This window comes from Coregonus lavaretus (genome assembly GCF_964263955.1).
Source record: "Coregonus lavaretus genome assembly, chromosome: 39".
Classification (NCBI taxonomy): domain Eukaryota; kingdom Metazoa; phylum Chordata; class Actinopteri; order Salmoniformes; family Salmonidae; genus Coregonus; species Coregonus lavaretus.
Genome location: NC_140026.1, coordinates 7,082,928 through 7,099,964, shown reverse-complemented (window position 1 = coordinate 7,099,964; position 17,037 = coordinate 7,082,928). Strand labels below are relative to the sequence as shown.

Genomic DNA, 17,037 nt, shown 5'->3' with positions numbered 1-17,037 from the left:
AAACCCTGACCCCAATGGTCGACTGTCAAGTGCTTTGATGGGCAGTGGAATGGATAGGGGAACCAATGGAATACCTAGACTATGCCCTAACGACCTGTATATAAAATTCCCAGCTGCGCCTGAATCGACCAGCGCCTTACACTGGGAAACTACTGTGTAATCAGGGAAGGTGACGTGTATGGTGCAGTGCGCAGCAGAGGGCTCTGAACGAGTGTGGGTTTGCGCTACCTGGGGTGACGCGAGAGTGCCCTGCCTGCCGCCTCCAGACCCGGAAGAACCCTGACGACAGTGTGCAGCCGAATGTCCTCTCCTGCCACAAGAATGACACTGGAGCTGTCGTCCTCCATTCTCCCGGATCGCTGCACCACCCAGCTCCATCGGAACTGAATCCGGGTTGAGGGGGGGTAAAACAGGCAGGCCCCTTCCAGGATGTCCTCTTGAAGCTAGCAGGTTGTCCAACCGGATGGCCATGTCCACCAGCTGGTCGAAAGTCAATATGGTATCCTGGCAGGCTAGCTCCCTTCGGACGTCCTCTCGCAGGCTGCACCGGAAACGGCCGCTAGAGTATGAAACTCCAGGGCAAAGTCCTGCGCGGTCCTCGTCCCCTGCCTCAGGTGGACCAGCCGCTCGCCCGCCTCTCTATCTTCGGGCGGGTGATCGAAGACGGCTCGCTCAGCTGGTCCCAAAGGGTCGGGTCCTCTCCTCTCCAGGCATTGGACGACCTGGAGAACCTGATCCATCGCTTTCCCAAGCTGACTAGCATCGTAGAATGCTCCCGAACCCGCGCCAGAACTCCAGGTAAGTGCTCTTCTTTTGCTGACTCCATGTCTTGGTGTGTGATTCTGCGGTGAGTGATTTTGACGGAGTCAGGCGCAGGAGGGTAAATCACTACATAAAGGGTTTATTTCCAAAACACAGCGATACGCAGCAATGCGTCAAACACTCCAGTGCGTAAATCAGGTGCACTGGGAAACAACAAGGCACACGGGTGAAATATCCCAGCGATACAAAAATATAAGGAGCTCCACCGAGCTGAACTAACCTCCACAATAAACAATCACACACAAAGACAAGGGGGCAGAGGGAACACTTATACAGGTACTGATGAGGGGATATAAACCAGATGTGTGTAATAAACAAGACAAAACAAATGGAATGATGAGATGAGGAGTGGCAGTGGCTAGAAGGCCGGTGATGATGAACGCCGAAGCCTGCCCGAACCAGGAGAGGAGGCAGCTTCGGAGGAAGTCGTGACAGTAAGACATTATTCTGGTGAGCACACCTTTATTTAGTCTTCTGGTGCAACAAGTTATGACAGAAGAGAAGCTATGTATCAAAATATAGTTGGCTAACAAATGTCGGGAATTATAAGTAGAAAACTTGTCTAAATTAGGGGTGAAAGTGGCCAGTAGTAAATTATATTAAATTAATTACAGTAGGCTAAATTATTATGGAATTATAAGGGGCGCAACTTACACTGGGGACGGGGGGGACATGTCCCTCCCACATTCTGAAATTGCATTTGTGTCCCCTCCAGTTTTATCATTGGAATGTGATACAAAACGAGGCAACGGTGTGCTTTAGGACCATGCAGACGCCTCCGAGCGGTCGGGTAGGCTGTTTGGAGTGTTTATCCGACCGGATTAAAAAATATATAATTGCGCCCCTGGGAATTATTATGGTGGATGAAACTGCACAGGTAGCCTACTCTTTGAAGTGATTTGTTTGACAATCAGATGAAAACATCATCACACAACACCCATGATATGCGAAACTGAGCCTGCGCAGACCACAAAAACAACATATGTTTACATGCCACAGTATCCCATCTTAGATCAGCATTTGCCAGGCATCTTTATCTGGGTTTTTCATACAAGCTTTTTCTTCTGTGAGAGAGACAAACAGACAATCAGCAGGGTCTCCTAGACCGCTGTCATTTTTTTTCATACTGGCCCCCCGTGGGAAACAAACCCACATCCCTGCCGGCCAAACCCTCCCCTACCTTGGACCAATTATGCGCCGCCCATGGGTGTCCCGGTCGCGGCCGGCTGCGACAGAGCCTGGACACGAACCAGGATCTCAAGTGACACAGCTAGCACTGCGATGCAGTGACCACTGCGCCACTCGAGAGTTGCTAGTTATAAGTCTCATTATAAAAGACCTAAAGGTTAAAGGTTATAGGTCTCATTATAAAATACCTAAAGGCTAAAGGTTAAAGGTTATAAGTCTCATTATAAAAGACCTAAAGGCTAAAGGTTAAAGGTTATAGGTCTCATTATAAAATACCTAAAGGTTAAAGGTTATAGGTCTCATTATAAAAAGCCTAAAGGTTAAAGGTTGTAGGTCTCATTATAAAATACCTAAAGGCTAAAGGTTAAAGGTTATAGGTCTCCTTATAAAATACCTAAAGGCTAAAGGTTAAAGATTATAGGTCTCATTTGATTATGATTAATATGTTCACAGACACATTGAAATGTCCACAGAGAAAGAGAATGTTTGTTTTCATTATCTTTGTAAATCGGTGTACAAATAGCCGCAACAGGATGATTTGCAAATATGGATTCAAGTTAGACTAGTTGTAAGGTTCTGTATTTATTTTCTTAGTCAACCTTGTGTTCTTGAATGTAGACCTGTTTCTTTGTGTTCTTGAACGTAGCACTGTCTTTCATTTTTGTTCATTGATTTCACCTGTGTTAGTTACTCACCTGGTCTCATTAGCTCCTTATTTAGTTCAGTTCATTCTCTTTGTGCCTTGTGAGGTATTGTTCGTTTTGACTCTACTAAACCTTTTCCTAACTCGTTTATGAGAACCAGTTATAGCCTTCAGTCCTAGTTTTTGATTCTCCTGCCTGTTTGCCTACCTGTGTATGACCATTGCCTGCCTGTGACCACGATTTCTGCCTTTTGCGAAGGCGAAATTAACACCTGCCGCGCTCTGTGCGTGAATCTACACCTTTTTCTCCCTGAGTATTCATTACACTAATCTAGATTCGAGTACTTGTTTTAAACCATTTACTACACTTGAGTTAGACCAGTGAGAAATGTTCAATCGACATCTCAGTCTCATTCATCCTTTGACAAGCTATAGCATAAGTTTGGCGAGACAACAGAAAGCAACCCTTTTGTCATTCTTGTTTGCCATCAATTTCTCTACACTCAATTAATTTACAGAAGTGTATAGGCTACGGAAGTGCTATTTCCTCAAATTCAAACACCAATTGCATCATTAAAGCATGTTTTAAATATCAATGGACAGTTTATTGTTTGGAGACAGATAACATAACAGGATACAGTCAGTTTTGACCAGGACACCAATAAGGTTTATGGCCCCTGTTGCATGAACGTCTCACCCTATCTACCAGCCTGTGCCTGGTACAAGCCCTGCCACGCATGCACACACACACACACACACACACACACACACACACACACACACACACACACACTAGGTTATAAGTGTGTCATAGTTGTGATAATAAGGTCATAATAAAAGCCTGGTAATATATTAGTATAACCATTGACGTAGATGGAAAGAGAGGTGTTCCTCTAATCCCAGGTTATTTATTATAGTATTGTGTTAAGCTATACGGAATTGTTTCAAGAAGGTCATACCAAGGATCATTTTGTTATTTGATTTGGAATTTTAAGACCCTTTGAAGTATCAAATAAATATATTTAACAACTATTTGATGAAAAAACATTTTTGTCCTTATTGCTATTAGCCCATACATTGAATAACAGATTCACAACATGGAACAACATAGTTCCCCAAAAAAATATAAAGGAAGTTTGTTCTGAAGTGTCTGTCATATTAGAGTGTAGCCCAAACTGTTTGAACGCTACTGACAGAAGTTGGCAGATCGGCTGTACCAACCTCAAGACGGTTGTGGGGGTCGTGGAGCTAAACGAAGGAGAGACGGCGACATGACACTTCTCTCTCTGTGTGAGTGAGAGAGAGAGAGAGAGAGACAGAGAAAGAAATATAGAGCTTTATTCCTATTACACTTTACATTACAGTGCATATACATTGTGTTGTGGTGTCAGGGGGTTTGGTGAAGGTTAAACCAGAGATAGTTTAACTATGTCAATGGTTCAACCACAGACATTTACAGGGCCAGTTTCCTCCACACAGATAAGCCTGGTCCAGCACTAAAAACCATTCACATCGTTTTTTAGTCCAGCACTAGGCTTAATCTGTGTCTGGGTAACCGGTCCATAGGGGTTCAACACCACACAGAAGACTAGCTCATGTAATGAAAGTTTAATTCATACCCAGTACTGCCACCTACATACAGATTAGAACAAAGTACTGCATGATCCTCGTTTTGTACGTTATATTGTGCCTTTGCACGCAGTGAGTGTACTGCGTATTTATGCGCGCTGTACCACATGGCAATTTGTAAAAGTAGACCGCTACAAACAGATCGACGTAGGCGTAGCTACATAATTCCAGCAGTTACTGAAATAACATTATAACTAATTGTTCACCGACAGGTAAGACATTATTTTATAGTAAACTCTTCCGCAGCAGAAATAGCAGCTGCGATGGCCGTACCCGCCAAGAATTGGACTGCAAATACATCCTAACAATATCCGAACCACATTAGGAAAATATTCTGAACAACTGCTAATTCCGAACACATTTCGAACCATTCTGAACAATTCCGAACACATTTCGAACCATTCTGAACAATTCCGAACACATTTCGAACCATTCTGAACAGAGGTGGGTCTAGGGGTCACGTGACCCTTTTGCCCCATTTTGACGTGAGGTAAAACTGCAGAAGACTACAAATCAGCGCGCTGAGTGAAAGAGCCAGTACTGCACATAACTTTTTTTAAGACGTACAAAAGAAAAGAACAACAGAAAAATAGGTATGTAAATGCAAATTATATGTATAAGCGACATGTATTTCTGAATTATGTTGATTGACCGATGTAGACTAACTGTCTCGATAAACGTATTCTTATTGTCTGTAACTTATCCGCTGAACGTAGTGGTACAGTACGCGTACAGTAGACAGTAGATACATCAATGCTAAATTGAGTAGTTACTTGGTCTTTGTCAGCGTAACAAAAAAAATAATATCGATATGTACAGGCAAATTATTCCATGGACGTACGATTTGAATGTACATGTTTTTATGTCGGTCCTGGTATTTAAATTGTCGATGTAGACTCGCTGCCCCCCATAGTACAGTCCCCTCTGTGAGATGCAACTTTTCCGCTGACTTTAATTTGACCTCAGAAGTACAAAATATGACTACATTGATGATACTTTGACCAGGTTGTTGAGATAACAAAATTAAGTTGACGTGTTGGAGTACAAGCATATTATTCTATGGAAGTATTAATTTTATAAAATGGTATGGACCTGGTATTACTGTACCATAGCCAGAGCAAACTATCACGACTGTACATCTATGCTAAATTGATTGAGAATGTAATCACAACAGAGAACTTGGTCGTTTAGTCTAACTTAGCTCATGTTTGCAGATATGACCAAGACGGGGAAGCCAGACTCATACTGGAGAGACATCTGCCAAAAGTATGCCCAGGGCAGCTACCAGTTTTCCACAGGCAAAAGGCCCGGTGGTAAGAAATGGAAAAGAGCCCTGGAGTGTATAGATGCTTGCCCGCTGCAGAGCAAGAGTAAGGTGGATCTGTTCGGGAGACACCTAAAATGCTCTTGTGGGTTCCATAAGGTAGGTTATATGATGATTTATTTCATTTAAGTGATGATAAGTTGCTGTAGCATGAAGTCGATTATTTGATGGATCATACCCTATGTGCACAAATTTGGATAAAACTAACAGTGTAGGATCATTGGTGAAATTATTTATTACAAGTAGCATGAGCCTCTTTTGTACTTGAAATCCTGCCTCCCCCCTTCAGTCAGATGCATCAGAGGCAGGTGGAGGCTCCAGGCAGGCAAGAGAAGGCTCCAGTCAGGCAGGTGGAGGCTCCAGGCAGGCAGGAGAAGGCTCCTGTCAGGCAGGAGAAGGCTCCTGTCAGGCAGGAGAAGGCTCCAGTCAGGCAGGAGAAGGCTCCAGTCAGGCAGGAGAAGGCTCCAGTCAGGCAGGAGAAGCCTCCAGTCAGGCAGGTGGAGGCTCCAGTCAGGCAGGAGAAGCCTCCAGTCAGGCAGGTGGAGGCTCCTATGAGGCAGGTGGAGGCTCAAGGCAGGCAGGCGGAGGCACCAGTGCAGACAGAACAGTAAAGTGCTGTCAGTGCAATCAGGTTGTGAAGGCAGAAAAATTCTCCATGCACCTTTCTGACCGCCATGTAGAGGAGACATGTGACACCTGTGGGGCCAAGGTCCAAGGTTCTGTTGGCCTGTTGGAGCATATAGAACAGTTCCATTATTTATCCTGGTTGGCTCAACCTCCATCGCCAACTTCAACAGGTAGCTCCACCACACCATCCCCACGGCCAACACCATCTCCGCGGCTAACGGCCACACCATCTCCGCGGCCCACACCAACTCCGCGGCCCACACCATCTCCAAGGCCCACACCATCTCCAAGGCCCACACCATCTCCACGGCTAACGGCCACGCCATCTCCGTGGACCACACCATCTCCGCGGCCCACACCATCTCCAAGGCCCACACCATCTCCACGGCTAACGGCCACGCCATCTCCAAGGCCCACACCATCTCCAAGGCCCACACCATCTCCAAGGCCCACACCATCTCCAAGGCCCACACCATCTCCACGGCTAACGGCCACACCATCTCCAAGGCCCACACCATCTCCAAGGCCCACACCATCTCCAAGGCCCACACCATCTCCACGGCTAACGGCCACGCCATCTCCGTGGACCACACCATCTCCGCGGCCCACACCATCTCCACGGCTAACGGCCACACCATCTCTACAGCCCACACCATCTCCGCCGACAACTACATCTCTGCTCCCTCCTCCAACAGGTTGCTCCAGCACGCCACGCCACACTCCTCAAACTCCACTTAGGCCAGCTTCCATTGATTGGGAAGCTTTTCTCCCCAATCAATTCAAAAAGGTTATACAGCCAGCAGATCGGGTGTGGATTGCCAAGGTCCTCTATGAGCCTACAGGTCAGCTGAGGCAGAAAATGGAGGCGTGCTGGTTTCATCCACCACTGCAGCACAAACCGTCTCCTCCCGAGCCCGGGTGGCACTTCCGGCAGAGGATGTTCCTCTGGGCACCAATGAGGATGTGGGGGATTCCTCTGAAATGCACGCGGTGTGACCGGAAAATGCACCACTCAGGGATCTACCCGAAGGTGAGGGAGGTGATAGATGTGGATACCCGCTACTACCTTGTGGGAGGGGACTATCCACGTTGCAGCAAGTGTATGCTGCCGGTCTGCCCATGGAGCCAGGAAATCCTTGCTCAACTGGATGTGGCACATAGGAGCCTGTTTCCCGCTGTCCTCACTACACAGCTAGCCCTGGATAGGAAGTGTATGACTTTCCTGAAGCCAAGGACCAGTGGGAACAGTTCCTCCTACCTCCAGTCTGCAGTAGAGGAAGCACACAGCGAGGAGTGGGCACGTCAGACCATCCGCTACCTGTCTGACTGTGAGCTTCATTTGAAGATGGCTACCTTCGTCTCTTCTGCAGCTGTCCATCTTCCTCCTCCACCCTTCAGGCCCCTTCCACTTGCCCAGTGGTTTGAGACGGTCCACTCCAACGACATCCTCAGCCACCTGGAAGAGATGAAGGGGGTGATCACCTCTACCTATGGTAGAATTCTGAAGATGGACTCTACAAAGAAGGTGAGGGTTTTAGCATTAATTTTATTTACTCTGATGTTAACCAATTGGAATGGATATAAATAGTTTACTTTATCATCCTAATGATGAAATAGTATTAATTTTAGTAAGTTTGTACAGTTTTTTTTAGAACGTTCTGTTTTTGTTTGTTTTTCAGATCACCAAGAAGCTGGCTGGCAGTATAGGGGACACCGCTGCATGGATGTCCAACATCGGCAACGAGCTTGGCCAGGTTCTGAACAGTGTTCTGACGACAGGTGAAGGTGCAGGGCTGGAAGAGTTGTGCCAGGGCATCGTCACACGTTATGAGAATGCTGGACAAGCTGAGCCTGAGGCTATCTATGTTGACCGGGACTGCTGCAGCCAGTCAGGTGGGATGCTGAAATTGTTACTTTATGAAATATACATTGCAGATTACAGTATGTAATTAACTAAAGTTAATTATGATGTTAAAAAAAGAGAAAAATGGTGATAGTAATCTATAAACTAACAATGTAATGTAATTGCCCAAAAAATAGATGATCACGTCTGTAATAATCAATGTTTGTCTTTCACAGGTGTGTCGTCAGTGCTGAGACTCTTTCGACCATGGAAGTTTGTCGTCCGTTTAGACGTCTTCCACTTCATGCGAAGGTTTAACTGCGGCCTCACTACTGAGCACCACCCTCTCTACGGTACCTTTTGCTCCAAACTTTCCGCCTGTATCTTTGAGTGGGATCAGGAGGATGTGCAACGGCTTAAGGAGGCCAAGAAAGGGGAGTGGAAGAGCAGCCATGGCGGAAATGCTCCCACTGAGGCACTGCTCTTGGCCAGTATCAGCACTGGTGAAATGGCAAAGCACTGCAGGCGGAGGACCCGTGCAGTGGAGGAAATCCGGGTCATGATTTCGGGGCTGCTCGAATCGATGTGGGAGCTGACTGACACCACGGGGCTGCGTCTAGTGAACCCTGACAGCATGCACCATGTGTGGGAGGTGCAGCAGAAGCACCTGGAGTGCATCCAGGACCCTGCAGGGGTGGAGTTGTACACAAAGACAGGGACACTGCAGAAGGGTGGCAAAGTCCTTGACGTCCTCAGGTGTGGGAGGGGGTCCTCCTCCCTCGAGAGTTTTCACCGCCACCAGTGTGCTTTTGTTCCAGGTAAATTCAAAATGTTAACTTGCCGTATGCTGATCTTAAAAAAAAGTCTGTGTTATGACATAGTATGCACTTGAATTATTCAAATAACAATGTAATTGTCACTTTGTATTTAATAGGTGTTAATATGTATTGACTTCATAATAATGGTTGACCTAACCTGAGTATTTTGTTTCTTAGGCTTTCGATGCAATGCATTGCACACACAAATGTACATGCTGGAGGGGGTATCGAGGTGGAACATGAACCGGGCAAAGGAAGCTGTAGCTGTGGTGGGGGCATCAACCCTGAGGACATTTGATGTTCGCTTGATGTCTCACCTAAACAGCATGAGCCAGCGGGTCCTTGGTTGTTCTCTGGTTCCAGAATTCACCCCACCTGGAAAACCTACTGGTGAGATAGCTCTCAGATCAGCACTGAGCATTTGAGTATTACTTCCTCTCCCACTTTTCTTTTCTCTGCCACCTCCACCCCTCCTCAGAGGACGTGGGAGTGAAGATCGGGCTCTACATGTAGGAGATGTGTCTGTGTCTGTGTTTGTGTCCTTTCCTCTTCTTTAACTATGTGTTTAAACACTATGTGTTACAGGCGAGCGCATTGCTGTGGAGTACCTATTGGCCCAGTCCAATAGAGGCGACCTGCTGGTTCCACAGCAGCTGCCAGAGATCCCCACAGAGGAGCTCGAGGACGACGGGGGTGAACCTGACGTCACGGTGTGCCAGGTAGCTGACCTTAGGGTAGGTGATCCTGATCCTCCAATATGTGCCGTGGAGGCCCAGGTGACACTGGAGGGTGACAGTGGACCCAGATCCCTGGATGAGGACATCATTGTGGAGGAAGACGACACACAAGACAGCACATCAGACCAGGTAATGTAACACCTTTCTCAAAAACAAGATATGTAACAAGTTCGCTAATGATATGCCACAAGTTGTTATGTGGGCAGCTTGTCTCTCCCTTTTCTGTTTCCCTTCCTCCTTGTTTTGTCCCCTCTGTGTCTGTTGTATCTGTATGTGTGTTTGTCCCCTTTATGTGGGTGTCTGGAGTGGATCAGGGGGCGGGCTCAGGATCTGCCTCTCCTGTGCAGCTGCGGGTTGTTTCCAGTGATTCCTGCCTACGCAGCTGCATCCTATTCTCTAATCATCCTGCACTACTAATTCCGGGGCATGGCTCTCCACCGGCGCCAGATCGTTGTTCTTACCAGAGCGGTAACTTGGCTCACCAGTAAAGTTATTTTGTCTTTGTCTTCAGCCTGGCTCTCCACTCTCCTTAACCTGTCGTTTGTTTTGTCTTTAGTTTCGGACATACCTCCCAACCTGCCTGCCTTCCTGCCTGTCGGTCTGCCTGCCTGCCTGCCTGCCTGCCTGCCTGCCTCAGCCTCTCCTTCCTCCGGAGCCGACTAGCCCACTCTGTTCCTTTACTTCAGTGGTTTTTGGACTAAGACAATTTTTACTTTTATTAAATATTTTGTTTCTTCCACTCCCTTTGTCGTGTTTGTTTCTCTGAGTGCTGGGTTGAACCATAGCCTAACACAAGTATCATACGTTTGTCAAGTAAAACGTCAAGTATTACGTTTTATGGAGAGAGAAAAAAGGTCAACATTGCTCAAATAGTTCAAAGAAATTTACACATTTATTTACATGTGTTTTTTTCATGATTTTTACTTTTCAGAATAGCCGATGTGATTCCAGAGGTGTCTTGGGCTGGGATGCGGTTGATGACCTGGCAGCCTACCTGGTTGGCCTGAACCGAACCATCACTGCCTTGTCATCAAAAGAGGAGGCTGACATAGTCCATCTTTACATGGCTCTCCCTGCTATGGACAAGGAACCTTTGAGGTTCGGCCAGAAAGCGAGGAAGAAGACCGTGGCAGGACCTTGGAGAGCGCCCAGGAAGCCGAGTGGCTCTGCTCCTGGACAGCAGGCGGCAGAGAGGTGATTTGACACAATTCTTAATCATTTTGGTTCATTACAAATCATTGAATCAGAAGGCTGTACTGCGTCAAACCAGGATTGAAAAAAATATTTTGTGATTATATTAGTTTGTGGGGGGTAAATTGGGCTGTTCACAGGTGACAGGTTGTTGCTATTATTATTATTTTTTGTTTACAGCCTTGTTTAAAGTCCGGACCATATCATCCTTCTTTCCCACAGACTGTTCATGACTCACGGGCAGGCAGCCCAGGACCCCGAAGTCCACAGGGTCAGCGAATGTGTTTGCCTGAGACTTTTAAAAGAGTTTCAGCAAGCACCAAACAGGCCCAAGGACACAAGGAGTAGAACTCTGCCCATCCCACAGTCCATTGTGGTGGCCTACAGCCATCTTAAACAGCTGCTGGAGGACAGCAGGGTTGTTCTGGAGAAGACCAACGTGGTTCTGATACCAGTAAACAACACAACAATCTCTTCTTGGTGAGTCTTGTTTTTTACGTGTGCACCTTTCCTATACAATGACATTATATTATTATATTATTAAACTGCAAGAAAAACCTTCAACTGCTTGCTTGTTAGAAAATACTAAACATAGGAGGATAGGCTACTATGTATAAAAGAACTAACTGAAGCTACTGTATGCATTTTTGTCTTTTAGGCTGCTTAGGAGGGATAAGAGGAAGGACAGGGACATGCTGCTGCAGGGCACCATACTCCCCAAACGGTTTGAACTGGCCAAGGACTCACTCCCTGAAGCCCAGACTCTTCCGGCTGCTCCTGTGCAGCATGGGCATGAGGCTATGGTGTTTGAGGAGCCAGAGAACCGGGAGGGTGAGGCAGTGATACGCCCTCGGCACAGTGTTCGTTCTGCCTTGGCACAGCACTACCAGCCTGGGTCATACGTATGGCCTGGTTCTGCTGGCTCAGCCTCGTATGAGCATGGTAACCTGCCACCACCCCCATCTCCTGCCTGGGCCTCGTACCAGCAGGGTCACCTGCCACCACCACCACCCCCATCTCCTGCCTGGGCCTCGTACCAGCAGGGTCACCTGCCACCACCACCATCTCCTGCCTGGGACTCGTACCAGCAGGATTACATGCCACCACCACCATCTCCTGCCTGGCCCTCGTACCAGCAGGATTACCTGCCACCACCACCATCTCCTGCCTGGCCTTCGTACCAGCAGGATTACCTGCCACCACCACCATCTCCTGCCTGGCCTTCGTACCAGCCACCCCCCCCTTCCAGCCACCTCTCCCCTTCCAGCCACCTCCCCCCTTCCAGCCACCTCCCCCCTTCCAGCCACCTGCTGACCATCCACTGTACCTGGCCCCTCCACCACCTGGCACCTCTGTTCAGCCAAGGCAACGTACGTGGAGACAGAAAAAAGCTGCCCAGGAGAACGAGGAGCTGATGGCTAGGGGTGAACCTCCACGCAAGAAGTTCAGGGATACCTACCAGTACATTTGCAAGCAGTGTGGGCAGGGGAAAAACAAAAGTACGGGTCACACCCAGCTGAAGGGGCGGTGGTACTGTCCAGCCTCAGGACTCACCCTGGCAGAGTGGAAGGACCAGTTGACCAGTCTTGCCAGTGGGAAATAAAGGAAAATGTATGAATAAATAAATACTGTATATAATAGTTATGTGTAAATAGTTAAGTATTGTATATAGTTAAGTTTTTCATTTCTGTGTTCTAAAAAATTCAATAAAAAAAAAATAGATGTATATATTTGTTAAATATATACTTTCAGGTTTAATAAAGTGACCAAAGTTTGTCAAATTGTATAATAATGTGTAGATAGTAAAGTATTGTATATAGTTATGTTTTTCATTTCTGTGTTTGTGCATTGCATGGTGTTCTAAAAAAGAAAACAACAAAAAAATAAAGATGTATATATTTGCTAAATATATACTTTCAGGTTTAATAAACTGACCAAAGTTTCTCAAATTTTGACTTCTGGATTGTTTTTCTCCTATACCTCCTATACTTTATTCCTAGAACTCTTGCAAAGTAACTAAGTAGGCTACCAGTGCTGTTATTAAATATCAGCACTCCTGGAAAGCCCTCTGCCAATGAAAATACATACTTTCTTGCTTTGATCTTCCTGACCTCTTTTCTCACCAGTGTTTGATGTTGTAGGGGGTGTTGAGAGGGGGTGGAGCTGAGGGTAAGAGGTGAGATGAAAGGGATGGGGCAGGAGAAGCCAAAGCGGTGGGGGTCTGTGACCTGAGTGCTGTGGAGATGGGGGTAGGGCAGTGTTCTGGGGGTGCACCTGAGGTGTGCAGCAGCCGGGGTAGGGGCTGATCAAACCTGTTGAAGAACAAGTTCAGGTTGTTCACCCACTTCTGGTCCCCCGCAGTCTGGGACAGTTGCTAAATATATATATATATATCTGGGACAACTAACCCCCTAATCAGGATGAATGACACATAGCACTTTAATTACATCAAAATCAGATTTATTGGCCAAGTATGTTAACACACACACAATGATTTTGGTTCTGGCTGCTTTTAAACAATACATGCAATATTCACACAACTCACTTAATACAAGCAATATACACGTTATACGAAAGAAAAATTATGTTAATGCATGGTATTGGTGCATGCTGCCACGGTGCACAGCGTCGTCGGATCGAATCCCGCAGGAGACAAAGTGTCAATGTTGTCGATAAAAGTGATAAAAATAAGCGCACATGCGTGTGAAAATAACTTTAAAGGCGTTGTGAGTGGAGAAAAAAACATGACAAATTGTTTGTTTTTCTCTTTCCGTTTTTTCTCTTTCCCCCCCCCCCCCCCTCTTTTTCCTTCTCCCCCCCCTAGCAGTCCCTTTTGCCCCATTTTTGGCCGAGTGGTTAAGGCGTTGGACTTGAAATCCAATGGGATCTTCCCGCGCAGGTTCGAACCCTGCTCGCAGCGAGTGTTAGGAAACTTTTTGCGCAAGTAAAACGCCTGATCATAATAAAAAATATAGTTCCTCTGTTTATATGGGTTCCTCTGTTTACATCAGTTTATATGGCCACCTGAACCAGCTAATCCGATGAAGACGGTGAAACGAGTTAATAACAAGGTAGCAATACCCTGGGTCTTTCTTGAATTGCTGTGAATTTGCGTCCCTTGCTTTGGAACCATGAAAAACACTTTAAAATTACAAATAGTTGCACATCATACATGTTTTTGTTTATATTGAACTGTTTATTAATTAAGAAAAAATAATGCAAGTCCTTTATACTGCAAAACGTTAAGCAAATTGGCTTGTCCAAGTAGTGATGTGTAGAGTTGTAGTCACATGCTTTTGGGATTTAGCTATATCTATTATTATTATTATTATTTTTATTTATTTTTATTATTATTGGCATGGGAAGAAAAAAAAATATTAATATCTATTATTATTTTGAATGCTAGAAAGTGAACAAATTAAAAATATATATATATATATTATATTGCATAGTTAAATAAAAACAAAGAAGGCTATTAAAATGCTTTTTTTTTTACTAGTAGATTTACTAAACAATCACTCATTACAAATATATACAAGGACCTTGAGCATTCCCTCCAGTGGCAAACTATTATCAGGGGAGGGGTCTATATTAAAGACAAATATGAGCTAATCACACCCTTTTAGTGTGTCATCAATTTGAGGATTCCATTGGTCATTTGTTGTGTCTAAATCTAAACTGTCACTTGGTGTTACTAAATTTAAATGAAAGGAAATAACATTGTGGGCAAAATAATAATCATATCACTTTAGTAAATTACTTATAATGACCTTAGATTTGAGAAAATCCTCAATAACCTAAAATGTCTCATTGGTGTTACCATCATGGGTGTTACGACTCCTACTGGTGGCACATTGTTATCATAATGGTAAAACATATATATTTTTAAGGAATTAATCTGACATATTAGTTGATTTAGAATGGTAAAATAGAAAAAGAAAGAAAAAAAAGAACATTTTTTCAAAAAATAACCACGGTGTTTTGAAACATGTCTAGGCTATTGTCTTTGTTTGAACTCTCGGCACCATTGAATTGTGAGGATTTTTACATTGTTGGGATTTTTACACCACCGCCATGCCGTACGTGGAGTACGAAAAACTACCCCTAACACATTTTGAAATCAGTATCAAGTATTCGAAGCAATGAAGTCAGAGAAAGGTTGTGTGTATCGAGCCAAAATCAAAACCCATAACTGAAATTCGAACCCAGGATCTCCTGTTTACTAGACAGGCGTTTCAATCATCTAAGCCACGGCGCCTGTCCGTGCCGCAAACACTAAATGGAGATAAGATTGTACACTTGCACAAGGTAATCAATATTTTTCGCAAATAGCTGACGTACCCTAAAGACCGGTTTCATGTCTTGTCTGCGTGCCATCTTTGAGACTGATCACCTCGTGTCATGTAATATCACATTTGTTCCAGACGGGGGTGGTGTAGTGTAGTCAAATAGACGTTCAAACCTTGTAGTACTGCTAGCGGTGGGATTAAACTACTCAATTCAATTCAAGGGCTTTATTGGCATGGAAAACATATGTTTACACTGCCAAAGCAAGTGAAATAGATAATAAAAAATTAACAGCAAACATTACACTCACAAAAGTTCCAAAAGAATAAAGACATTTCAAATGTCATTCTATGTCTATATACAGTGTTATAATGATGTGCAAATAGTTAAAGTACAAAAAGGAAAATAAATACACATAAATATAGGTTGTATTTACAATGGTATTTGTTCTTCACTGGTTGCCCTTTTCTTGTGGCAACTGGTCACAAATCTTGCTGCTGTGATTGAACACTGTGGTATTTCACCCAAAAGATATGGAAGTTTATCCAAATTGGATTTGTTTTCAAATTATTTGTGGGTCTGTGTGATCTGAGGGAAGTATGTGTCTCTAATGCCATGCATTTGGCAGGAAGTTAGGCAGTGCACCTCAGTCTCCACCTTATTTTGTGGGCAGTGTGCACATAGCCTGTCTTCTCTTGAGAGCCAGGTCTGCCTACGGCGGCCTTTCTCAATAGCAAGGCAATGCTCACTGTACATAGTCAAAGAGTTCCTTAAGTTTGGGTCAGTCACAGTGGTCAGTTATTCTGCCACTGTGTACTCTCTGTTTAGGGCCAAATAGCATTCTAGTTTGCTCTGTTTTTTTGTTAATTCTTTCCAATGTGTCAAGTAATGATCTTTTTGTTTTCTCATGATTTGGAAGGGTCTAATTGTGTTGCTGTCCTGGGGCTCTGTGTTTTTTTGTGTGTTTGTGAACAGAGCCCCTGTACCAGTTTGCTTAGGGGACTCTTCTCCAAGTTCATCTCTCTGTAGGTGATGGCTTTGTTATGAAAGGTTTGAGAATCGCTTCCTTTTAGGTGGTTGTAGAATTTAATGGCTCTTTTCTGGATTTGTATAATTAGCGGGTATCGGCCTAATTATGTTCTGCATGCAGTATTTGGTGTTTTACGTTGAACACTGAGGATATTTTTGCAGAATTCTGAATGCAGAGTCTCAATTTGGTGTTTCTTTGTTGGTGAGCGGACTCCACACCTCATAACCATAAAGGGCAATGGGTTCTATAACTGATTCAAGTATTTTTAACCAGATCCTAATTGGTATGTCGAATTTTATGTTCCTTTTGATGGCATAGAAGGCCTTCTTGCCTTGTCTCTCAGATCGATCACAACTTTGTGGAAGTTACCTGTGGCGCTGATGTTTAGGCTGAGGTATGTGTCGTTTTTTGTGTGCTCTAGGGCAACAGTGTCTAGATGGAATTTGTATTTGTAGTCCTGGGCAACTGGACCTTTTTTTGGAACACCATTATTTTTGTCTTACTGAGATTTACTGTCAGGGCCCAGGTCTGACAGAATCTGTGCAGAAGATCTAGGTGCTGCTGTAGGCCCTCCTTGGTTGGGGACAGAAGCACCAGATCATCAGCAAACAGTAGAGATTTTGACTTCAGATTCTAGTAGCGTGAGGCCGGGTGCTGCAGGCTGTTCTAGTGCCCTCGCCAATTCGTTGATATATATGTTGAAGAGGGTGGGGCTTAAACTGCATCCCTGTCTCACCCCACAGCCCTGTAGAAAGAAATGTGTGTGTTTTTTGCCCATTTTTACCACACACTTGTTGTTTGTGTACATGGATTTTATAATGTTGTATGTTTTTCCCCCAACACCACTTTCCATCAATTTGTATAGCAGACCATCATGCCAAATTGAGTGAAAAGCTTT

At 44.9% G+C, this 17,037-nt stretch overlaps 1 protein-coding gene and 1 long non-coding RNA gene across 2 annotated transcripts; both read left to right on the top strand.

The window, feature by feature from the left end:
• The first annotated feature begins 4,832 nt into the window (after positions 1–4,832).
• On the top strand, positions 4,833–6,524 carry LOC311113034. The gene is made up of 3 exons (XR_014610950.1): positions 4,833–4,875; positions 5,497–5,709; positions 6,408–6,524. It is a non-coding gene; the product is annotated as an uncharacterized lncRNA (long non-coding RNA).
• A 236-nt stretch (positions 6,525–6,760) lies between these two features.
• LOC311113033 (uncharacterized protein) lies at positions 6,761–12,765 on the top strand. The gene is made up of 8 exons (XM_084156157.1): positions 6,761–7,758; positions 7,913–8,126; positions 8,313–8,894; positions 9,072–9,284; positions 9,480–9,760; positions 10,563–10,825; positions 11,045–11,302; positions 11,481–12,765. Exons 1-8 carry the CDS (start codon positions 7,093–7,095, stop codon positions 12,235–12,237), a joined length of 3,234 nt encoding a protein of 1,077 aa, XP_084012283.1. The 5' UTR covers positions 6,761–7,092; the 3' UTR covers positions 12,238–12,765.
• Positions 12,766–17,037: the final 4,272 nt, after the last annotated feature.

Excerpts from the sequence above, each read along its gene's own strand:
- LOC311113033 (XM_084156157.1), top strand. The coding sequence starts at position 7,093 with ATGGAGGCGTGCTGGTTTCATCCACCACTGCAGCACAAACCGTCTCCT. Across the intron at positions 8,127-8,312 it reads GGACTGCTGCAGCCAGTCAG|GTGTGTCGTCAGTGCTGAGA; the intron begins GTGGGATGCTGA and ends TGTCTTTCACAG. Across the intron at positions 10,826-11,044 it reads GGACAGCAGGCGGCAGAGAG|ACTGTTCATGACTCACGGGC; the intron begins GTGATTTGACAC and ends TCTTTCCCACAG.